Raw genomic sequence first — 26304 nt, 5'->3', positions numbered from 1 at the left:
GTGCATCCCCACTTGGCATCAATAAGAATTGCACATACTTCTCCACGGTCACAGCTTAGCCCACTATGACATTGGTCCAACATTTGTCCCACAGCACATTGTGATGATTCAGGATTTGCATAAAGGTGCAGTGAGAAGTATTATTTGAAACAAATTTATACTTTTTTTAAGATCTATAAGTATCCATTACACTGACTCTGTCTCACAGTCACAGAGGGCCCACTTGGCACCAAATCCAACTACTTTGACTCCCACAGCCCCACCAGAAACTAATCCATGAATATGGACCACAGGATTATATATTTCTTAGATAGGGATCTGAGTCACAAAATTTTTGGATCTGGATTTTAAACACACAAAGTTTGGGGTAGGAGCCTGGATCTGGGTCAGGCAAATCATGTCTTCGCCTACAGCAACATGTAGAATACAGTCACGGGATGTCCAGCTAGCACTGGTATAAATAGCAGTGTAGACAGTGAGATACAGCTTAGGCAATAGAATAGAGTGCCCTACATGCCTAGAGTGCCTCCCAGATTATATAACCTATATGGCTCCCTAAAGGCCCAAGCACATTTTTAGCAGTGTAGTGTCCTGCTGCATCCCCTCTTCCAGAGCCTGAAGTGAAAGGCTGCAGGAAGTATGGGGCAGTGGGGAATGGCTCTGGCAGTGGGGAAAGGCTCTGACACCTCTCATCCTTTGCCATAATCTATAAAACAGACAAGTAAGGGCTACATTGTGATCCAATTTCCAATGCTGTATAAGGGACAGAGCATAGCAATGTCACTCCAGGAGCAGCTACGAGAAGGAATTAACTCAGTAACAATTCACTCCATGCAAGTTATTGCAGCTTTTTAGGGGATGCAGTTCCCCACCCCTTGCACAATCTCAGATTCATGGGCTGGCATGTATGTGTGAGGGGACTCATCCAAAGCTTTGTCCCCTCCTCATCCACTCACTTGTGGGGAGTGGAACAGCCCCATGGAAGCTGCTCTTTCCTTCTGCATAGGACAGCAATCCAGACACTGTGCAAGGTGTGAGTGAAGACCTTGCACCTCCTTTAAGCCATTTTGCCCCCAAGTAATTTTTCTGGATTAATTACTTACAACTAATATTGATTAAAAGTAGTATTTATCTAATTAATAGGTACTAATGTGACAGCTGCCAGCTTCGCTGACACACTGGGGACTGAACCAGGGAACCTCTGGAGCTAAAAAGAATTTGAGCTAAAGATCCCCCAAGCCTTGTGTGGTGCTGTAAGAGACTCCTGTCCTCTGTGGATTTGAGCAGAGCAGGAACCTGTAGTGCACACACCCCAGTGGGCTACACAAACACACTGTAAAGCCATTTTTAGCTCCTGGTTATTTTAGCCCAAAAGAGGATGGCAGCACGCTTGTGTGGAACTTTACTTCCATGTTTCTGCTGAGGCCTCCACCACTAGAACTATTAGTGAGATACATTTTGGTTTCCTTTCCCCAAAATTGGAAGAAATAGTGAAAATGAATTTACCACAAATATTTCCATGACTCTAAAATTTCACATCCTCATTTATTTTAAATGAGCCCCTAAGCAAAGGAACGTGTACAAACCCTGGATCAGGCCTGTTAGTTGTGATAGTGACCTACCCTGCTGATACATCTTACAGGAAGGAAATGGCTAAGCCCTCTGCCGGGATGTCTTTGTGATACAGACAGTTAGTAATTCTTAGTAAAGGTCTCTTTTTAAATTACTGAGAAAAAGGGTACCCAGATCGGCAGGTAGTGGTCAATGTATCAGGACCGATTTATCACGTCTTGTCTGGATGCAATAAATCGATCTGCTAATCGACGCCCGTACTCCACCTCGACAGGAGAAGTAAGCGGCATTGACGGGGGAGCCGCGCCAGTCGACTCGCCGCCATGAGGACGGCCAGGTAAGTTGAACTAAGATACTTTGACTATTTGCGTAGCTGAACTTGCATATCTTACTTTGAACCCCCTCGCTAGTGAGGGAACTGAGGCACCGGGTACATTACATGCCCATGATCACCAACAGATCAGTTGCTGAATTGGAAATGAAACCCAGCTCTCCTGAGTGCTAGACGAATGCCCCTATGAACAAGACGACTTTGTAACACTAAGGTGCATTTGGCCAGACCTTACCCAAGTATAGCTGAGCCACTTACACACATCTAGTTCTACACAGGCAAAGCTGAGCTCCTTGTGACCAATCCCACTTCCCAAACTGACTTGCTCCTGCTCAGGCCTGGTCTACACTGGGAAGGTGGCGGGGGGGGAGATCGACCTACGCAACTTCACCTATGAGAATAGCATAGTTGAAGTTGACGTATCTTAGATTGAATTAAAATTACTTACTTCGCATCCTTGCGGCGCTGGATCAATGGCCGTGACTCCTCCATCTACTTTGCTTTCGCCTCTCACACTGTTGGAGTTCAGCAGTCAACAAGAGCGCGATCAGGGATCGATTTATCGAATCTACACTACATGCGATAAATCGATCCCTGATAGATCGATCGCTACCCGCCCGATCTGTGTAGATGTACCCTCAGTTAGCTAAGTTGCACATCAGCCATTTCTTGCACAGAGATGCGGCTTCTTTCCAATGCACAACCCCGCCTGCTTCTTGAGCATCACAAAATCTAGCAAATTCAACAAATTAAGGGCTAGTGTGCCCTTATCCCTGGCATATTCAGGAAGGGAAGCAGGGGGAGGGAAGAGGGAGAAAATTCCCTCCTCCTTTATGTGGCTGTATTCGTGTTACCCCCATCATAGCTCCTTAGTGCTCAATGGAACAGAGGGACCATGCTGCCCCCAAGGCAAGGGAATGAGAGGGCTAGCAGTGGCAGACTTCTTTCCCCTCCCCCACATGCCATCTAGTGGAGCTGGATGGGTGCACAGGCAGGAAGTATACTTTACTTCATAAAGGGATGTTGCAATTTTAAGTTACACACACAGTCCAAGAGGAAAGTCCTGAAGAAACTGTGCTTCACAGGAGTGGGTCTGAGGCACAATGCCTCCCAAGGCACTTTCTCAGGGCTATGCCAAAGGGCATGATCTAGCCCTATTTTACAAAGGAGAAGGTTGCTTTTTAGTTTTGTTTTGTTTAAAACCACTTTAGGGTCAGGGACAGTATGCTAAACCAAGCTGCTCAGAAAGGAATGCAAAAAAATTTTTTGCAAGATTATTTTTTGGAAAGAGAAAGTTATTATTTATGGTTTCAATGCACCATGTGACTGACGAGGGGCTTCCAGTAGTGAGAAAATCCACCTCTTCGTTACTCCAGAGGGTGGGATATCTTAGATGCTGCTACAACAGCACCCTGCTAACCTAGGAATCATATGTATTATTTATAGTGAAGTAGCATGGGGAACTGCTGCTGGATGCAAATTAGTGGACTTGAATTTTAAAAAAAAAATACAGAAAAACAATAAATACCAAAGGCTCAATCCTGTCTTCAACTGTACTGGTGAGAAAGTGTCAGGTATGAATGAGAGGAAAAGAAACTAGGGCTATCTTTTCACTGCAGAATTAACTGGAGCTTTCTACACTTCAGTTAACTCGCCTTGAGTTAGCCTATCTCACGTAAGAGCAGCCTCACTGCAGAACAACACTTGAGCAGCACAGTGGCTAGATCAGCAGCAGAGAGTGGTCAAGTTTTGTTCAAATATCAAAAAAGAGTCTTGACTGACGGTGAGGAGGAAAGCCAGGTGCACAGTATGAAACAGAACTTTTGCTATTAGCAATGAGCATTAAATAAAACGAGGAAAAGAATGCTGATATTGCCAGTCCCTGACCCAATGAACCACACTGTAATTTAGCCACATAACCAAGAATAAAATGATTTAACCCAACAGCATTAATACTCCATATTTCTTTTTGCAATATGTTCTGCAGACAAATACACTGTTTAATGGATGTATTTCTTGTACTCTAATCAATGCCATCTGTAATATTATCTGTCTGGCGACCTGAGGAGGCCACAAGCAATAAGCACAGATGGATGCAGCCTTGTGTACACATCTCTACTAAACTGAATAATTGCAGGGTTAAAGTAGCACATAATTTTTTACACTTGAAATTCAGTGCACTCACCTTTTCATTTAGGGTTGAATCCAATCCCACTAGGCCTATGAGGTAAACATTTGCTGAGCGTTTAAAATGTTTTCCATGCATTAAAAAAAAAAGCCTTAGAGAGCTATTGTCACTTAAACATTTTCTATCTTTCATCTCCGTAGAATACTATCACAGACAGGCAATGCAATCATGGTTACTACTGAGAATGCTGAGAGTTTAGTGTTCATTAGGAGTTACATTTTCACAAAGTTTTTGGTCTCTGTTCTTTGTTCTACCTTTGTAAGAGAAAACCAAAGTTCAGTAGGCATGTGACTTCAGGCCCAAGTTCTGTCTGCATCAAAAATCATACTCATGATTAAGGCTAAGATTTTGTCATGGTTATTTTTAGTAAACGTCATGGACAGGTCATGGGCAATAAACAAAAATTCACAGAAGCCGTGACCCGTCTTTGACTTTTGCTGCTGCAGCTCCATGGTTTCTCCCACCATTGTGATGGCTGGGATCTGTGGGGTTCTCCCTCTGCCCATGGCGGCTGGGAGCTGCAGGGTGACCATATTTCTCAAAGAGAAAATGGGACACCCCAGGCACTCGCCCAAGGCATCCCCCTCCCCCTATGCGAGACTGTCACCCGTCACTGGAACTTGCTTCTGTTGCCTGTTGCTGGAACCCTACCAGGGCCCCATTGGCTGTCAGCTCTAGGGGCTGAAGCAGAGAATGTCATGGAGGTCTCTGGAAGTCAGAGATTCCTTGGCTTCCATGACATCTGTGACATATAGGTAGCCTTACTAATGATTTATGCAAGGTATCTGTGTGTAAAAACTTGAGGGGGCAAGGGAAGTAAACCCATGATGGAAGGCTATCCCAGTGGTTAGTGGGCTAGCTTAGGACTTGGTGTGGTCTGCCCTGGCTAAGCTGCACTAGCTGGTATATGGGGGAAGGGGAAAATCCAAAGCTCCAGCCACTTCCCACCCCTTCCCACCTACCTGTGTGGAAAGAAGAGTTGCAGCCCACCAGTAGCTGCTCTTACTTTCCCCAGGCATGTCTGGTGATGATGGACTTGTGCAGTGGATTGTGCACTTTGGACCCTGCCTTCCCTGGGTAGATGCATAGCCAGGTTCATGATTCCCCCTACCTCAACCCCCATGGTTTGAAGGCATTTTCCATGCTCTTCTTAAAAGCTGTATTTTTTCCTCACAAAAATAATGCACATAAAGGCCCCACCACTAGACAGTATCTAATGCTTCAAAAAAGTCTTTTGCAGTTTCTGAAACCTCTCCTGTTTGTCACCCCTCGCACCATGGTGTGTATTTCTAGGCTCACTGCGCTGTGGCAGAGTGGTTGGCCTTAGACCTTTTTCTTTGCAACACACCTCAGGCTTGCCCATCAGCTCGCTAATGTACACCGACGTGCAGCTTACTGATTAAACTGCCTCTCAGGAACCTTGCTGCTCACTATGGCTTATCAAATAAACATGCCATGCTACCAGTACGACTCAGATGCTCAGCTGAAACAAGCACTGACCCTTTTATAGTCAAACAAATGCTATTGTGCTGAAACAAGTCACCTTGGACAATAACAAGCTGCAGCAATGGGAATGTATTATGGTATACAGACTCATCCTGAGCCATGCATCAGTCTCTTTACATTGCTCCTGGTGAACAGATTTCCAAAATGAGGATGGCTCCAGTGAAGAGGACATTTCCAACAGTCACAGAGCTTTGTGCAGCCTCCAGGATCATTTCCTGGGGACAGCAGGATATAAAGAGAACATGCGGCATTCCATTAATCTCCAGTTGGCTGATAGCCCCTTGGGGCCCCAGCCAGCTTGTTATAGTTTAAAGCAGGCCCAGGTTGGGTAGCTGCAAATTAGTTTCTCCCAGCTCTGCTGTCCCTCGTGGATACTGGGCACCACTTATTTCATGTCCCACTCATCACCATGGGCTTTTTATTGCAAATGATAGCTACCTGCCCCTCCATTTCTCTCTCGTCTGAATTGTGAAGAAATATGTTTCTCAGATACAGCTGGGAGACATTTTTAGGCCAACACTTCTTTCAGTTAAAAATGCAGATTCAGCAACACCAAAAGGCTTTGCAAATTCATATTAGTTTTGACAAACGTTTGTTGGAGGGGAAGGAGGTAAAAATTCATAAAAAAACCCAAAATGTTTGATTTTGACATTTTCTAACCAAAACCATTGACTCTGTCTCACGGTCATAGAGAACCCACTAGGCACCAATTCCTAATACTTTGCAAATGAGCAACTTCTAATAAAATCAGTGGGACTTTGAAGTTTACATGAACAAAGCACTAAGTGACTTTTGAAAGTGGGACTTAGGTCCTTTTGAAAATTTGAGGCCTGCAACAGAGAAACATCACCATGTGTTAAGTGTAAAAGGAGGTAAAAAGGTGATGAGCTCCCACAAGTCCAACTAAGTCAACAGATTCTCTGTAAAACAGGCCACAAATGGATGGAATAAGGCAAGACAACATGGATGATACAACAGAGCAACCTCAATAGGAAAAAAAATAGCCATAGTAATGGACTCCCGTTGGTTGAAGATGCAGAAATAAATAAGCAATTACAATTATTCAAAAAGGTGTCACAATTGTTTCATTCTTGTTATGGGTCAATGGGAGAAGGCAGGAGCCCATGCTATTCTCCATTGTTCACCTTCCAAAGAGGAATAGACAGCATGCTAAAAAGGGCAGGAAGCATGATCTGGGAAGTGGATAGAGGCCTAGATTTTATAGCTGACAAGGGCCCAAGCCCCATATATACCAAGCCAACTGCATGGAGGTGCTTCCCTTCCATGTTCTTCACAGGCTCACCCTTCCATCTCCAGTACAGCCGGCTTCACTGTCACATTGCTCTTTTTTCTGCCAGCTGTACAGCATGCTTGTGACCCTTCCAACAGAACCTTCATTCTTAGGGCAGCATATGCTCCCCTTTCCAGTTGCACTTCCTTGGAAGGGGAGATTGTCACAGTCAAGTGACTATTCTGACACCCCTTCATGTAGCCTGGCATCTTTGTCTTCCAGCACCCAAGGTCCATTAGTTTATGTGGAATGTGTGGCAAATACACAGAGGCACACTGCACATACAGCAGTCACCTTTCCTCTTTGTGCAATCACCACAGTCTCATTTCCTGCTTGATTAATTGAGCTAATATTTTCCTCTTGCCCCTTTCCATGCAGATGGAAGTGAGCATTTGAGCCAGGATGACTCAGGGGTGGCTCCAGGCCCCAGCATGCCAAGCGCGTGCTTGGGGCGGCATGCCGCGGGGGGCGCTCTGCCGGTCGCCGGGAGGGCGGCAGGCAGGTGCCTTCGGTGGCATGCCTGCAGAGGATCTGCTGGTCCCGCGGCTTCGGTGGACCTCCCGCAGGCGTGCCTGAGGAGGGTCCGCTGGCCCCGAGGCTCCACCAAAGCTGTGGGTCCAGCGGACCATCCGCAGGCATGCCTGCGGGAGGTCCACAGGAGCCGCAGGACTGGCGAATAGCAGAGCGCCCCCCGCAGCATGACGCCATGCTTGGGGCAGTGAAATGTCTAGAGCCACCCCTGGGATGACTGACCACCAGATCATATGAAAGAACAGCTGAATACTTTCTTTAGAACAATGTTAATGGAACAGCACTACCCCCAAAGGAAAATAATCATTCATAAATAGTCTCTCCATTTTGAAGAGACTTTTACTTCTTTTCCACACAAAGATTAGACCAGCTGTGTCTTAAAACAACATTCAGATCAGCCATAGTTTTAGTTATTAATGGCATCATATTTATATGCATTTTAAAATAACGTAGCCAAGAACAAGGATAACATACTTCAGAAATAATTATCTATCTATTATAGCCACTCTCTGAAAAACTGTATTATGTAGCAATACCTTCCAAACAGAGACACAGTGTACAGTGTAATGTATACACACAAACCTCTTTGGTATCTATAATCATAGATGACAAAGATTCTGCTAAAATGATATCCTGAACTTCAGGGAACACACACGCACAGTACATAACTTGTGTGTGTGTATGCTTATGCACGCACAAGTATCTGCACATGACCCAGTTGTACTATGCATATCAGTGAATGCCTATAATCATACAGGGTTACTCACCTGCCTAGAAGCAAAAACTCTCCAGCCAGACCCAAGCGCCTCATGGCCATTAGCAGCCCTCGCACAGTCATGCCCTCACAGAAGCAGGCAACCACTCTTGCTTTGGGCAGGTGGCTCCTTAGCTTTTTCAACAGCTTGTCAAAACTCTGTTCACCGGCATTGCTATAGATCTTGTAGGAATGGGCAATGCAGATCCCCTCCTTAGCCGACATATCTTTGAAGGCTTCCATCCCACTCTCACCGTAGTTTCCTAAATGGAAACAAAAGAAACCCACAAACTGTAAATAAATAGATTAAATTTTCAAGGTTTTCCATATTAGGAAATTAAAAAATCAGGTTAAATGCTTTGTTATTTTAATGGTGCTCACATCACTGACACTAACAAGGTACCATTAAGAAATATTCTTTTAAAAGAGAGAGAGAGAGAGAGAGAGAGAGAGAGAGAGAGAGAGAGAGAGAGAGAGAGAGAGAGAGAGAGAGAGAGAGAGAGAACACAATGCTTACAACAAAATGTTTATAAATCACAGAACTAACCTAACCCTTCAAAGTCTGCTCAATGGACTGAATTAGCTCAGTTGCTTTGAGGTTTTTGGCAGTTTTTAAAAGGTAAAAATAAGTGTTCAGAACTAATTGTTTGTTTGTTGTCTTCCTGCTTTAAAATATTCTGAATGTTAAAAAAGACTAATTAGCAAAAAAATGTGACTTTGTACATAATGCAATCTGAAACATACCAGTATTTTAAACATGCTAACAATGTGTGCATGGCACAAGTAATCCTCTGAGGAAAGGTCCTTTTCTGCGCATCTCTAAAGAAAATGTGGTAAAACAGAAGACATAGGGGTCATGGTAAGTTAAAATGTTGTTTTTCGTTTTTGTTTTTTTATTAAAGTACAAACGTAAATCCAAACCAAAATAGAAGAACTTTCATATTTTCTCCGATGCTGCCCCTCATGCACAGAAACATTGTAAACATTCACACATCCCCCCCATTGTCTCTTTCAAATCCTTCTTTAAAACAGTCCTTTGCTAAACTTGACAACGATTTGGGCGTTGGTGTCCTGAGACTGAGGCCTAACATGCAGACCAATATTGTCTCACTGTTTCCTTGTCTCTCTGCCGGTATTCACTTGTTGCCCCTTGGTTTTGATAGCAAGGGCTTTGGAGCAGAGACCATTTTTTTGTTATTTGTTCGAATGGCACCTAGCACAATGGGTGGGAACTGCTGATCCTCAACTCATCTATTAGCACCTCAGGGAAAGAAACTCTAAACAGTGCAAACTTTACAGCATATCAACGTTATACAGGAATATACTAAAATAATAACAATGGAAAGATATTGTGTTGAGTGGTTAGAGCTGGATCCAGGAATTTGGACTCGTAAGTTTTACTTCTAGCTCTGCCACTGTCTAGCTTTATGACTTTGGGCAAGTCATTCCAGCCCTCCGCAACTGAGCTAACATATCTATGAAATGAACATCATTTGTATTTTGGTAGACTCTCAAGGCCTGTTGTGATAGGCACCATAAATAAACAGAATAAGAGACTGGCTCCAGCTTGAAGAGCATTCATTCTAAATAGACAGCACAGACAAAGATAAGAGAAAGGAAGTATTTTACGCAAAGAGAAATGAGGCATAGAGAGATTAAGTGACTTGTGTGTGAAAGGTCATACTGTCAGTTTGTGGCAGAGCCAGGATCTCAGCCTAGACCTCCTGGTTTACAGTCTAGAGGTTTAACCACAAAACTACCCTCCCTCCCATATTAGGATTAAAACTGGTCCAAAATCAGAAGTTCTGCCGATTCAAATCCGGATGAACAATCAAAATATCATCAGTTCTCACAAAACAGAAAGTTCAAAAATGGTTTGATTTGGGAATGTTACAATGTATCATTTTGGCTTAATTCAATGTGTTTGTTTTCCTCTAAGCTGCTGTGGTGTCTCATGGAGCTGTAGCTTGCATGTCTCATGACCCATTCTAATCTATGACCCTGGCTCCTGAGCCAGAATACATCTCCCACAATGTGCCATGGTCATGTGGCTCACGTGAGCCAATGCATCAGTTCAGCCAGAGGCTGAGCCTGCAGTACATCATGGGAAATGTAGTCCAGCCAGGGAATCCAGTCGATAGACTAAATGGCGGTATTAGGTACTCGAACTACAACTCCCATGAGGTCCTGCAGCACTTCAGGCCTACACAAACTAATGGCTAATTGACCCAAAATGAAACATCAAGTTGATTTGAAAAAAAAAGTGTATTTTCTTTTGATTTTCCCACAGAAAATTAAAAAATTATCAGCAAACTCATAATTTGTTGATGGGAAATTTGGATTTTGCAGAAACTGCATTTCCATTGAAAAAATTTTTTCAGTGGAAAATTTCCAACCAGTTGTAATTCACCTACAGAACCAGATATTTTCAAAATGTAAAACACTGAACTCCTCAGATGAAAGTGCAAGTACAAATTATTACCTTGAGGCTTGCTCTAAAACTGAGGATAGATTTAACTACAATGCAGCACAAGTAGCATTTTCTCAATGAACGTCCCAACCATTGACTCTTTTATAGTCAAACAAATACGATTATGTCACAGATGTACTGGTCATGTAATATTTCAAGGTCCTGTAATTTTGTTACACCATAGAGTAAGAGGTGCCTCTAATAAAATGAAAGAAAGTATTTCAAAATAATGAAGACACTTACCAAATTATGCAGATTTTCAGCATTCAGAAAAAAAAATCCTGATATTCTAACTCTGAAAATGACTGAGTTTCCGAGTTGGGAAAACTCTAGCTGTGCAGTATGAGCTTGTGGGAGATTCAACAAAAACAGAATGCAGTTTTGCATCAAGGTACTTGTACAAATCCACTTGTCATAATCGTTGCTGATTAAACTACTTAATTATTCACAGAGAATTCCCCTGTTGTGGAGTACTTTTGATGAGATATGTATATTTAATTTTAGCTATACTGTAGTGGTAATGAACGCTCTTTGGTGGAAAAATAATCATTACTGTTAGATTCCCTTATATCACAAAAATGAATTAGTCTGAATTTCCTTAAAGCCATGTTTCCCCTCCAGGAAAAAGAAAAAAAAAAAAACAGGGAAGGAAGAAAATGGGAAGTTTTCATCAAGAGTTTCCACCACACATTTCCCTCAAGGGGAAAGGGGCTGGAGATTGGGGAGTTCATGGAAGGAGAGATGCTTGGTAAGACTTCTCAAAGAAACCAGATCTTATTCATATTATGAGTAGGCTTGGAAGGATTAGATTTTCATTGTAAGTGTCAGTAAATGTCAATTTCACCCTAAACACCCAAACCAATGAACAAATATTTCCATCAGTAATAATCTAAATTTACAGATAGACAAAGTAAGAAAATGTAGCTTGAGAACTTAGAGTTTGATTTAAGGACATTTACTTTGTATATTTTGACATGTGATGTTGACAATGTGTTCTTTAATGGTTAGAAAGCTTTAACTGTTTGAATCTCAGCATCTACTGTCATTAAATAATTATTGTCTGACCTAGCTTACTGTTCCTCCCACAACTGTGGAAAATTAAGTTGCTGAAAATAAAAGAAATGCTTAAAACCCATAATTTTGTGCAACTATGAAATCTGAAACTGATAAAAGTTTTAAAAATGCTTAAAATTAAATGTTGATAATATTGATATTATCCATGGAAATTATGTATAAAAAGGGAAATGTGGTATCTATGTTGTGGTAGTAATATAAAGGCCACAACCAGGTTGGCCCTGTTGTACTAAGCTGCAAGTGGGTTGCCTAGGCAGCACTCCCTGGTGCCCCCTCCAAAGTGTGAATTACCCAGTTATGGGTCCCTGTCAGTTGGGTTCCACCCCTCATGGGTCTGGCACCATAATGCCTTAAGCCTTCTGCCTATGACACACTTATGTCCCACCCCTTCTGGGACATTAGAGTCCAAAATGAAAGGAAACTTGTGAACTTCAAAGCAGAGTCTTCAAAGGATTCATCAGCAGGACCCCACCCTCTACTCAGGGCACGTCTCTGTGTAGCCAGTCCCTTTTGTCAGTCTTCCTGGGCCCAATCGCCACATCCACCAGGAGGCTCACCCAGATAGCAAGCTGTCTCCAGTTCTTGGCTAGAGCCAGGCTTCCCTCACTGACGAGGAAACAGGGTTCTGCTCTGCCTTCCTTGTCAGCCCCTAACTGAGCTGGGCCTCTTCCATTTAAATCCCCTCTCCACTCCTGACAACTGTTGTAGGTGAAGCAGGGTGGGGGCAACCATGTCCACAGGCCCACCTTCCTACCAGGGTGGGGCTTATTTGCCCTATCACATAGGCTCTGTCCAAAACATACAAAAATGATAATTCCTTCTCCAAAGAGCTTACAAATTAAAAAGATAAGATGTAAATAGATGGGGAGAGGCAGGGTTAGAAGGTGTGCACAATTCTTAGCCAATCATTAACAATGAGCAAAACTTGCCCCAGGTAAGAAACAGAAGGGAGAAATTGATTTACTGTTACTTTGTTTCACCATTTAAGTATGTAAGGGCTTGTCTACACTTACAGGAGGATGGATGCTGTGTAAATCGATGCATCAATGGTCGATTAACGGGGCTTCACTAAACCCGCTAAATTGACTGTCAGTCGCTCTCCCATCAACTCCTGTACTCCACCTGATTGAGAAGAGTAAGGGGAGTCAATGGGACAGCATCTCCCATCGATGTTGCGTAGTGTGGTTCCAGCGATAAGTAGATCTTTGCTACATCGTTTTGAGTTATACTTTGTAGACAAGGCCTAAGACTCACTAAACCACACCTAGAGGTGAATCTGCAATGAGAAACTAGTGATTTACATTCAAACTCTGTCCCCCTAAACAGTTTCTTCATTAAAGCACTTAATAACTATGAATTTATATTGTAGCTGACTCTACACTGGAATGTGGGCCAGATTTTCGCTGGGTGCTGATCTCTTTTGAAAATGTGGCCAGAAGTGACCGCTGAGGATGTTTGAAAGTTTGGCCCTTTTTTAATGTGAATAAATGAAAGCTGAGCTCTTGAATATCTGCTCCCATATGTCTCAACATGTATAAATAAATCATGTATTACATCACCTGCTAATGACTTAGCCCTGCCTCTGATTTACAATTTAGTTCAATATAAGGTACATGCATTACCACCTATGTTATAACTATAACCACCTGCTAGCTCATCTTCAGCTGGATCAGTACTAGTGACTATTAAGAAGCTTAAAAAGAACAGATTGTGCTTTTTTCTTTGTCCCGCCTCCTCCCAGGATGAAAGTGAATGTAGTACAGTATATAATACTTGGATCTGATAGAAAGGGGTCTGGCAAATTACTTTCTACTCCTACTATTCCTTCTGCCCAGCAATTGAGCCAATTAAACCCTCTTAATACAAACCTCTGAGATCTAATCTGCATTATAAGGCAAAAGCAACAGGGATTTTAGTCTAAAAATAATAAACAAAACACACTGACATCTGCTTCTATCAGACTAGAGGATACCAATACAAGATAATAAAGACCCAGCTGACTGAAATACTATGCTGAGAGAATTTTGATAGAGACACAAAAATTGTTTTATTGCTTTTTGTCCTAATCTGTAAATGCAAATTGTTATCAGACATCTGTCCCATTTTGAAATGAGGCTTAATGCATGGGAACTAAAAAGGAGGCCATTTGGAGAACTTTAAGATATAAAATTGATACAGATGTTGGGGAGAAGTCAAATCACCATAGTGTAATTTTCTAGAAAAACAGAATGGTCAGTCAAGAATGAAGAAATGGATTACATCATTTATTTAGCTAGTGATAATCCTACCTGACATCGGGAGGGTATTTCTTTAATCAAGAAGCACCACCTGTGTTTTTGATAGGTAGGGAGAGATCCTAGTAGAGATTTTCAAAGCAGAACAGCAGATTTAGCCACACATCTTGTACTAAAATTCACTGGCTTCCTTGAGAGTTAACAAGATACAGCATCTTGCAGGAGGTATTTGAAGAGCTGAATATGGATAATGATTTATATATAACTTGGAGCAATGGGAAGAAATTATTAAAATGCAACGTGCTGTCTGATTATCTGGACAATCTTTCTGAAAGTCAAGGGTGATAGGATGCAGAACAGTATCCCAAAGCGAAATGGTAGAAACCAGTGGTGCAGTTGCAAAACAAAACAAATAAAAAAAGTGGTAAACTTACCTTAACTAAATTCCATTTTCCCCAAATGAGAAATGGGTAAACTCAGTTTACTCAAGTTTACTCTTGACTTCCCTGCTGTTAGAAACCTCATCATTTGTGACATTTAAAACTAGACTGGGGAAATCACTAGAAAATGTACCAGTGATCTACTGAGTGGTTCTCAAAGCTAGTCCACCGCTTGTTCAGGGAAAGCCCCTGGCGGGCCAGGCTGGTTTGTTTACCTGCTGCGTCCACAGGTTCGGTTTGTTGCTCCAGGCCAATGGAGGCTGAGGGATGTGCTGGCCGCCCTTCCCGCAGCCCCCATTGGCCCGGAGCGGCGAACCGCAGCCAGTGGGAGCCACAATCAGCTGAACCTGTGGACACGGCAGGTAAACAAACCGGCCCGGCCCACCGGGGCTTTCTGTGAATAAGCGGCAGATCTGTTCGGGGAGATTTTGACAAACCAGTAAAGTGCCTAAACTTGTTTCTAACAGTAGTCAAGTTAGCAGGCCATACTGAACCATTCTTGCTTATTGCTAACAAAAGTAGCTAAGTCAGCAGGTCATAAATTGGTAATGCAGTGGCCTCAGTGTAACCAGACAGGAGGGGAGGAGGTTTTGGGTGCCACAAACAGGGCAGCTTGACCCTACGCCCTTCCTGCTGAGAGTGTTGAAATTGCTGATGTATGTATTTTGGAAAAACAAGACGTCTGTTTATAAGTGGTCCCGGAAATGTTTGTCAGGGCCCATTGATGCAAAACATTGACAATTGCTAAACAATTTTGTCAAAATATTTTTCAAATCAAGAAATTTGTTGAAACCAACCCTCTCCTTAAATTTTCTTCATCTGGCATTTTCCCGTGAAAAAAATCTCATTGAAAAATTCCCAACCAGGTAGTTATTTTTACTTTTAAATTATGATTATTGTCTCTTGATAATTAAAATACTTCATATTTTTAATTGAGTAATTACATCACATACACTAAACAAAATACAATACATGAATTTTAACATTCAAATTTAGTTAATTAAATTAAATACATCTGCCCATTATCTCCTTTGGTGATAAGCTATCCTTTTGGGGTAATTGCACATCTTTTTTTTGGCTACTTTAAATGAATAAAGTCTTTCCCCCATTAGGAAACTCTGCCCCAGTTCCACAATTTAATGCATCTAACTTGTGTCTCCTTTTAAAGTTGTCACTTCCCAGCTTAAACTTAAATGGAAAGTCTCATTAAAACACTCCTGTTTACTGAGAATCCCCAGAGCAGAACTTACTGAGAATCTCCAGAGAAGTCTTGTCAATAGCTTTCCTTGTAGACTGGTCACCTTTGATCCACTTTATTAACTAGCTCTAACTACAGCTCTGTAATTCCCTTCTGCCCTGAATAATGGTTGAAGTCCTCCATGGTGCTAACGTCTAGTACAAGACTTCCAGCGTGATACCTATTGCAGAAACACGATGGTGTCTCAGATTGCTTTCTTTGTTTATAGTCTGAAGATATTAACAATTGTCTGCACTTTCCGTTTGTGTCTGCCCTGCAATCAGGAGGTGTGTCTGCAGCACCAGTAGATGTACCTGAGGATTGGCAGTGCAGTGAGGTCTCGTAGGAGTCTGCACATATCTAGAGACAACTGGATGCTGAAGTTGCACTTGCTTGAATTTCACAGAAGTGTTTAACAAAAGATTTTGAAAGAGTTAATATGAAGAATCTTGGGAGATATTACTTAAGAAAAATTGTGGAGGAGGAAATTTCTTTTATAAAGAGAACCTATACTGTCTGGCCAGTAACTTGCCTGAATGTTGAAAGGGTACTGGGCTGGTTTTGACAAAATTGTCTCAGGTCCAGAATGGGATTTCTGGTCAAAACACACAACAAAATAGCCCCAAAGATCAGGCATTTTGAGTTAGGCAGAGCAGGGACTTGAATCAGGCTCTCTCACATCCCAGATGAGTGTCCGAGCCATTAGGCTACCAGCTGTTCTGGGCTGGGACTTGGTTTCTCTCTCATTCACACTCTCTCACAGCTTTGACAAAACAGCATATTTCATGAAAAAATATTCCGATGAAAATGCTCTGACCAGCTCTAGTTTTGTCTAGGGCCTGCACTCCAATCTGTTACCTACAGGCAAAAGGCTTGGTGGATTAAGATTAATCCCACTTCATTCTATTTTGGAACAGAATATATTAATATTGTTTTCTCTTTTCCATTCATTTAGCTATTATGTCACATATCTTTATGCACAAACATTCTCTCCAGGAACGTTCCCCAGAACAAAAATGCCAAGTGCTGCCACTCCTGGAGGGGTGGGAGGGGAAAGGGGGCTGCAACCAATTGAACTGATCTACATGTTCCTGATCATATATTCCAGTTGACATCACACCACACAGCAGCATTTGCAAGATCAGTTTTGACACTTGGTGTGGCAGATTAATGAATGTATAGATACTTGCAAAGATGGATCAATATCTACTATGCTCATTTGACCAGATCTAACCAACAACTACCATTTTCATTGTCATTGACTAGTAGGATAGTACTGACACCAAAACAGGGGTGCTCTTGGCCAGTTGCACTTGCCACTTGCTGCACCAGCCCTTGAAAGAAAGCCATCTGACAAAATATTTACAGACAGCAGCACAGCAGACAGGTTTTGCCTGTGCGTGCATAAAAGATGAATGCTGTTTTTCAGAAAACAGGCCTCTCCTGAAAAAGTATGTAACACAAAAGCCTTTTGTTCACATAGCAGATGGCTGAAATGACCATCAGAATTGACACTCCTTTAGCCTCTGAAATGCTTAAGCGAAGATGAGATAATAGTTTCATATGACGTGCTTAACTGTCATCTGTCTTATTTAACATCTTCATTAATGATCTCAAAGAGGGAGTAAACAGCATGTTAATGAAACTTGCAGATGACACTAAATGCTGAGAATGCCAATTAGGACAGAGAGTTAATACACTGGAGTAACATTGGATAGAAAGTTTAAAAAAAGTTTAAAAAGTTTAAAAACCCTAAATTCCACATATAAAACTGCAATTAAAACATTTGGGAGAAATAATCCAAGATTTATTGATTGTCAACATGTGAGGGACACCTGGAGCAGCAGAAACTAGGGATTACAGCAAATGGGACATAATTTTGCAAGGAGATATGGCTCAAAAAATGCCCATTGGCACATCAGGGTGCATCTTGGCATGAAGAAGGAATATAAGCGTCCCTTTCTATATACTGAAAGAGTGAAATAAGAACTTTGCTAAATTGAAAATAAGAAAAGGACAGAGAATATGATAATGGCTTACAAATATTTGAAGGCTGTATGTACCAAGCAGAGAGAAGAATGATTTAGAAAGGAAAACAGGTATGTAATCAGAAGTAACTGGATGGATGGATGGAGAATAGAAAGAAAGACAGAAAGAAGAAAAAAGATAGAAATGTACGTAAAAAGAAAAATATCCCAACTATAATGTACCACATTGTGGAATAGTCTCCTGAGTGAAGTGACAGACCTCGTATCATATGGGACTTCTAAAGCTAGACTACAGAAAACACTTGAAAATAAAGTGGAAGGGAAATCCTATCTTTCCTGCAAGGAAACAGATCAGCAACAGTCCTGGAGCAGAAAATGTAATCCACAGTATTCAGGAAATAATAGTAACCAAAAGCATTTCCATTAAAAGCATATTTCTTAACTACTAGTCATCTGGGGGATTGTAAACTATTTCTGCAGTTAAGAGGAGATGCTGAAGTGAGAATCTTGATTCTCAGTGAAGTGAGAATCTTGATTCCAAAAATGATTATTTTTCTATACCAGTTGCAATAGCAAAATTTCAGTCCTATTTGGGTATCAACTGCTTTTGTTTGGAGTGAGAGGCAGCAAGTTTCTTAAGCATCATTATGTGGAGTTCATAGAGTTCCCAATTATATTAAATACAAGAACAAAGAGATCCAGTGAATTAAGCTCAATCTGTCACATGGAATTGAAAAGGGCAATGAAGCATCACTGCAGGTATTTGAAATTTATTTCCAAAATAAAAAAAAAATGTGATAACCACTAACAAGAGAACAAGACAATCTGCAAAAGAGAAAAGTCATTCTTCCCCAGCCTGAAAAACTTCAGCACAAAGAAAATGTACAAAAGTGTTCCTTAGATTTGGGGCAGGGACCATCTTTTTATTGTGTGTTTGTACAATGCCTCGCATCAGTCAATGACTGATGACAGGGGATCCTATGTTTTAGGCACTGTTCAAAGCCTAATAACTCTAATACTTGAAACAGAAGGGAAAAACTGGAGAAAAAATATAAAGAAGAATACACTCAGAATCATCATTACAAAGTCAACGTTAGCCCCAAATGCACACAATTATTGCCTCCTTCAAGCAGAGTTTAAACAATCAATGGTGTGGTAACACTGTGTGGTAACTGTTGGCAGAATCTGAGATTAATGGCAACATCTGTGTGCATGCATATGCACACCTTCTGGGTGTGGTGTTCTGTCCCATCTAGTGGCACCAAGACCACTGAGAGAGAGATAAAATGAGTCTGCTCTACAGCCTTAGCTAACAGCCAGTTGGCTTTTAGCTCATGTGGTAGAGCAGGGGTTCTCAAACTGGGAGTCGGGACCCCTGCGGTGGTCACGAGGTCATTACATGGGGGGTTGCGAGCTGTCAACCTTCACCCCAAACCCCGCTTGCCTCCAGCATTTATAATGCTGTTAAGTATATTAAACAGTGTGTTTCACTTATTAGGGGGGTTGCATTCAGAGGCTTGCGCTGTGAAAGGCGTCACCAGTGAAAAAGTTTGAGACCCACAGAGACTCATGCACTAAGCTCCTGGTTCGATCCCCCCCGCCAGTGACCAGAGTCTGTCAGTGTTACATATACACACACACAGAGCACTAATTTTCACCAGAAAAATCCATCAAGGTTAGCTACCTTATTGTGGGCTGACATTGACCTACAACATTGAGATAGAAGGAGTTAACCTGCATCTTCAGTAGAGACAAACTGAAGTGTACATGGAAGTAGGCTACGTTGAGGTTATTTTAGGCTACATTGATTTATTTTCCCACTGTGGGGGCACAGGCTGTGCTACAAAAGATTTCTCTCCCATTCATCTCTAACACTCTTTCACAGCTTTATTGTCAGCCTTATTTGTTCAAGACCACTAGCTTGCAAGGCTCTTGACACCATTATGGACCTGATTAGACACCTGATGTCGAGTTTAATACAAACATCCATCATCAGTGAAGGTTCTTCATTGCAAAATGTCACTTACGCAAACCTCTAGGGTGAACTCCAGAAAAGCCATTTTGTGAGAGGCAGCTCCAGAGATGATCTATTGCCTTTGAATTCTGTCTAGAAAGAAGTTACAATTCTGCCTAGGACTCCTGCCCTAGATTACATTCCATCTAAATTTTCTATCAGCTATGGGGAGGATGCTCTTCTGATGAAAATATATACTAGAAATACCGTGTTGACTCCAGATATTCAATGTGATCATAAAAAAATCAAGCCATACCATAGCACTCTGGTCCTGGTGCAGGGTTAAACTCAATTTTTTTATAAGGCTGTCACCTTATGAAATTAGTTGTATGTGTATAAAGGACGCACAGACACGGAAAGAGAAGAAAAAGAGAAGATGGGAGAGAGGAAGTTTGCAATTATTTATCTACCTCATTAAAGGTGTGGCACTTTAGCCCACAGTCAGAGTAATTCACCACCCTTGTCTACCTGCTGCCTATTCCCACCTCTATTTTTCCTTTCACACAGGCTTTTAGCTGTAGGTAGGTAGTTACCAGCTAGATATCGATACGCTTCACTGATGCACTTTGAATATTATTAGCATTGCAGTAGCCCCTAGAGGCTCCAGCTGAGATCAGAGCACCATTTTGTGCTAGATGCTGTATAGCCCCTGCTCTGAACAGTGTACAGTCTAAATAAACAAGAAAGAAAGGGCTTTATACTGGAAGCTGATCTAACCTTAGTTTTGGAGAGGCACCAACGCTCTGACTTGTAGACTGCCAGGGTCTAAGAATGCTGTAGAGCAATGATTCTCAACCGGGGCACACACATCCCTGTGGGTACATAGACGTCTTCCAGGGATTACATCAGCTCATCTAGATACTTGCCTAGTTTTACAACAGGCTACATAGAAAGCACTAGCGCAGTCAGTACAAACTAATATTTCATACAGACAATGAATTGTTTATACTGCTCTAAATGCTAAGCACTGAAATGTAAGTACAGTATTTATACTCCAATTGATTTCTTTTATAATTATATGGCAAAAAATGAGAAAGGAAGCAATTTTCCAGTAACAGTGTGCTGTGACCCTTTTGTATTTTTATGTCTGATCTTGTAAGCAAATAGTTTTTAAGTGAGGTGAAACTTGTGAGTACACAAGACAAATCAAACTCCTGAAAGGGCACAATCCTCTGGAAAGGCTGAGAGCCGCTGCTGTAGAGGAAATGCTCTCCCCCACAACTGAGCTGCTTATTGGTCTTTTAGCTCACCATCTGGAAAGCAGCTAGTTAGGCACAGGTAGAGCTATGCCTGACTTCCTTAACAGAGCCATCCCATCCCAGTTTTTTTTGAAAATCTGTCCCATTATATGTATGGGAGCATGTTGTCCTCTATTGGCTGGTTGCAATTTAAGGGGGGAAAAACATAAAGGCCCTTCTACAAATAATAGAGGACAGAGAAATTCATTAAATCACAGCCTGTTTTAAGAGTTTTAGACCCAGATCTATAGATGTGAATGATTTATTATGGAGTGGCTGGTAGCCTCTCCATCGGTAAGACTGCAACCAAGGTCTCATTATAAGTCAGATTTTGATCTCATAACTCAAATGAAAATCAAATCCTCATAGTTGGAACTGTTTAAGAGTAAGTTTCACTGGCAACTAGGATTTGTTCTGGTCATTTTCAATAAATGGACTGCCTTAGATTAGAAGACTTTAACATTGCTTTCCTCTTTTACTTTTTTGAGGCATCTAACATTTGTTTTCTCCCTTTTTCCAGTCCAATGAAATCACATTATAGATTAAAATTTAAGACATATGTTGGTTTTATTGACCGTATCCATGTACATTTCACTGTTATTTTTTAATTCCCCTACAGAGCTTTGAGATCACAGTGATACATACTTTATAAAAGCAGAAAGATTAAAAAAGGATTAGATTTTTGACACTGACTCATGCAATAAGCTGTCTTCAAGGATAAGAAGAGTAAACCATTTAAGAAATTCCCATTATTTGATAATCAGACAATTATCTGAAATCGAGGCTGATGGAGAAAACATGCTGACAAACTGTATCTCCTCCAACAGGCCATGTCAACAATTACATCTTTGATATTTACCCATAATGGGACCTGAGTTGTTCATAGGACTTGTGAAAGCCCTTGACACAGAATTTCACTCTCAAGGTGCAAAGACACTGTCATAACATTTCTTCCCAGAGCTGGACCTTAGCGTCCAAAATATGGGTGTTAGCATGAAAACCTCCAAGCTTAATTACCAGCTTGGATCTGATATCGCTGCCACCAGCCAGGAATTATACAGTGCCTAGCTCACTGTGGTCTCCCCAAAACCTTCCCTGGGAGACCCCCAGACTCAGATGCCTTGAGTCTTACAACAAAGGGAAATAACCCCCTCCCCTTGTTTCCTTGTTACTTCCTCCCAGGCTCCCCTCCCTGGACGACCCTAGGAGATTCCCTGCTTCAAGTCCTTGAAACACAAATACTGAGAGAACAAATCTCCCTCTCCCCTCACCCACAGGGTATGCAAAGTCAGGCTTAGTAAATCTAACACAAAGAGAGTTTCCCCTTGACTTCTTCCTCCCACCAATTTCCAGGTGAGCTGCAGACTCAATTCCCTGGAGTCCCCACTAAAGAAAAAAACTCCAACAGGTCTTAAAAAGAAAGCTTTATATAAAAAGAAAGAAAAAGGACATAAAATGGTCTCTGTATTAAGGTGACAATATACAGGGTCAATTGCTAAAAAGAAAAATGAATAAACAGCCTTATCCAAAAAGAATACACTCCAGCAACTACACATATGTAAATACAAAAAAACAATATAAACCCATTGTCTTACTATCCTTGTACTTACAACTTGGAAACAGAAGCTTAGAAAGCCTGGAGATAGAAAAATCATTCTCAGAGCCGAGAGGGTGACCGAACCAAGAACAAAGGACTCACACCCAAAACTTCCCTCCACCCAGATTTGAAAAAAGTCTTGTTTCCTGATTGGTCCTCTGGTCAGGTGTTTCAGGTTACTGTTTGTTAACCCTTTTATAGGTGAAAGAGACATTAACCCTTAGCTATCTGTTTATGACAGACACTGGTGTTGACATATTGCCAGTGCAGAGTCACTGACAAGCAGGGCCATCCAGAGATAGGAGCAATTTGCTGCAAGCCCCAGGCCCCGCAGGGGCCCGTATGAGAGTTTTTCGCGGCCCCTGGAGTGGGGTCCTTCACTTGCTCTGGAGGCCCCAGAAAACTTTCGCAGGGCCTGGGCCCCCAGAGTTTCTTCCGCTCCTGGTCTTCGCCGGAGGGGGGTCCTTCTGCTCCAGGACGGAAGGACCCCCTGCCACCGAATTACCACCGAAGCAGGACCCACCACCGAAGTGCAACTGGGTCTTCGGCGGTAATTTGATGGTGGGGGGCCCTTCTGTTCCGGGACCTGCCGCCGAAGTGCCCCGAAGACCTGCGGCAGGTCCTGGAATGGAAGGAGCCCCTGCTGCCGAATTACCGCTGAAGACCAGGCTGCACTTCCGTGGCGGGTCCCGCTTCAGCGGTAATTCGGCAGTGAGGGGCCCCCACTGCGGGTCTTCGGGGCACTTTGGAGGTGGACCCTGGAGCGGAAGGACCTCCCACCACCGAATTACCACCAAAGCGGGGGCCCCTGCCGCCGAAGACCCCAAACCCCCGGAATCCTCTGGGCAGCCGTGCTGACAAGTCTTTTTGACAAAGCAAAGCAAAGACACTGGGAGTGACATACTGTCTGTAGGCTGTACAATTTGCTTCAAAGAATCTTCCCCCCAAAATATCAAAGTTAGTAAAGGAATATGGACTACTTACACACCCTTAATTTAATAAATTGATGACCCTTCCAACCTATTTATTTTCCATTTTAAAAGCTTTCTATTCATTTACCTGAACACTTCTTTTTTTTTAAATAAAGCTGTTAAAACAATTCCTGGGAAATATAACCCCCTGGAAACTTCACTGCAAAACAAGCTGATGCTGCTACATAATAACATAGTTCTCCAAAAATCTAGCTCTTAGGCAAGGAAATTCAGAGATTTTCAGGCCAGAAAGGACCACTGGATTATCTGTTCTGATCACCTGTATATCCCAGGCCATATCTCACTACTGCTGTATTAAACCTGATAACTTGTACTAACTAAAGCAGATCTTCCAGACAGGCAACCAATCTTGATTTGAAGTTATCAAGAGATGAAGAATCCACCACTTACTTCCCTTGGTAGTTTGTTCCAGTGGTTAATCACCCTCACTGTTAAATGAACATTTACCTCAGATCTAACACTGTCCATATAATAAACCAACATTTACTTACCATTTTCAAAGAAATGCAAGTAATAGGTCTGGTGGATGTGGATTTGAAAAGCTTAGTTATAAAGACTTATTTGACCACATCTGCTTTTTTAATTGCCCAGTCTGCTTTAATGAAGTGTTTGGTAAAAAGACACAATGTGGAATTTGATGTTATGAAACGTATTAACATTTCAAACCGGGCATAGCCAGCTACTGAAAACTGTAAAGTTGACTGCTCAAATGTAGCAAGATTTAATGCCCACAATGTGCAGGTATCATAGTGTGTTAACCTTAGTGTGAAATAGATTTGAGTTTAAGTAACGATGCTCTCAGCTGGACTGATTCCAAAATTAGTGCAGAAAACAGAACGCTTTCTGATCCAGAGCCAGAGAGTTGGTCACTGCCTTGAACACATGCTCCCTATGGAATGTATTGTGTGAAAGGAGGAATGCTAGTTAATCGGATACAAAGCTGTGTGTAATATTTCTGCACCACAGGTTTCCAATTTGTTATCAGCAGCTTTAATTTGCTGACAAATATGTTTCAGGAGAGACTTACACTTGTATTTGTTGGTACATACAAGAAGAGCTACTTCGCATAGCCACATATCCCCATGGCACATGGAATGGTTTGTAATTCTGAAGAGTATGTGAATAATGTGGGTAAATTTAACCAAAATTTATAATAAGCCAATATAAATTAGCCTCATAAGTGAAAACAATGTTATCATGGTCCTTAAGCTTCAAACCTCTGCAGTGATGCTCACTGCCCGAAAGTGACGGGATCTGCATGTAAGTAAAATGTTTAGAATTTATTATCTCCCATACGGATAACACTCTGGGTGATGATACACTTCGCTCATAGGTATGGTCCCTTGATAAGGCTTATCCACATAATGCTGCTTTTCCTCTCTATAGAAGCAATTGATATCAATACTCAGTTATGATATGAATCATCCACATTGGGAGCTGTGACTAGTATCCTTGTCCTTCAGATACAAAACCAAACAGCTTTCTAATCTAAGCTAAAGGAAAATGCTTTTTTCCTCCACCAGTAGAAAGGTCTCTATTCAACCCTTTGAGCTTGCCACTAGACATCAGCTACCTCTCCTATGCACACGCACACACTCACACATACAGATTAAGCAGTATATTACAATGTGACAATGCTATATCATGAACAAACTGTAAAACTTCAGGATGATTCTGTTCAATCTGATCTTTACACTGAAAATCTCATAAATAGAAACTTTCCCATGAGATCTGCAGCATAAAGTTTGGATAAAACTGGACTATTAGAATTATCTGGAAATGAAAAACCTCATGTTTCAAAGCCTAAGATGACAGACGTGATGCAGTCAGAAAGAAACCTCATTTTATCAATCCCTTACAGGGGTATGCACATTTGGCTAAAAGTATTATGGGGTTTCTTCTCTTTCCTCTAAAGTTTAGAGTCTAAACCATTGATGATTATTGGTGGCAGGATGGCAAACAAGACTGAGCAGTGGTTGAATCTAGCACAGAAAACCCTGTGCAGTAACGTAAAGGCAAAAAAATATAAAAGAAGAAAAATAATATATTAGAACCTTAAGAAAGTTCAATTCGCTTTACTACATGAAGATTTGGGTCAATATTATCTGTTGTAACCTAGGTTTGACTTGTCTCTAGCTGATCATGTCAATGTCGGACACTCTACTGTGTCCTAACCTGCTGTTTTACTATTATTAGTATTACTGTTATTAGTATTTGTTTGTATTAGAGTATCACATAAAGACTCCCCACTGCACTATGTACTGTGCAAACAAGTGAAATATAGTTTCAGTCTAAGAGAGCCCACAATATAGGATTATGACAAGATGCAACAGATGGAAGAAACAGACAAAAGTCTGAGTAGGAGGGATGAGGAAACAGTAAAAGATGAGCATGTTTTGCAAAATAATCAGCATTTCTTTGCAGCATTTTTCCAGAAGTCCAAGTCACAATCTAAGATCCAAAGGTGCTAGCTGTTGGATAAAGAAAAGAAGACAGTCCCTGCCTTGAAGGTCTGGCACTTTTTTGCACAATATAATATTCTTGGTACTTTATACCTTTCTTAAATAAATATTTTTCAAACACTGTCAATCTCGTTCAGTTTAGAATACATCTCATATCTTCAGTATTTAGAGTCACGAAGGAATTCCAGGGGGGATTACTTATGCAGACCAATAATTAAGGTGGTTTCATCAGATTTCTTACCCATTCTTATATACAGCAACCTACCGTCCTGCAATTCTCTCTTATCTTCAGCCTTACCAATCCAAGCCTGGATGACCTCCTGAGGTCCCTTCCAAATCTGCTATTCTATGATTCTGTGATTCTAAGCCCAGTGAAATCTCTGCA

The 26304-nt window shown here is 41.6% G+C and overlaps 1 protein-coding gene across 1 annotated transcript in view; it reads right to left on the bottom strand.

Moving 5' to 3' along the window:
- LOC127045118 (metabotropic glutamate receptor 5) overlaps positions 1–26304 on the bottom strand; it is a 274080-nt gene that overhangs the window by 196943 nt on the left and 50833 nt on the right. Inside the window, exon 2 of the mRNA XM_050940737.1 lies at positions 8187–8436. Coding sequence (XP_050796694.1) covers positions 8187–8416 — 230 coding nt within the window. The 5' untranslated portion in view covers positions 8417–8436. The remainder of the gene's footprint in view (positions 1–8186; positions 8437–26304) is intronic.

Source organism: Gopherus flavomarginatus, chromosome 1 (assembly GCF_025201925.1).
Source record: "Gopherus flavomarginatus isolate rGopFla2 chromosome 1, rGopFla2.mat.asm, whole genome shotgun sequence".
In the NCBI taxonomy this organism is placed as follows: Eukaryota; Metazoa; Chordata; order Testudines; family Testudinidae; genus Gopherus; species Gopherus flavomarginatus.
This window is presented reverse-complemented; position numbering and strand designations above follow the sequence as displayed.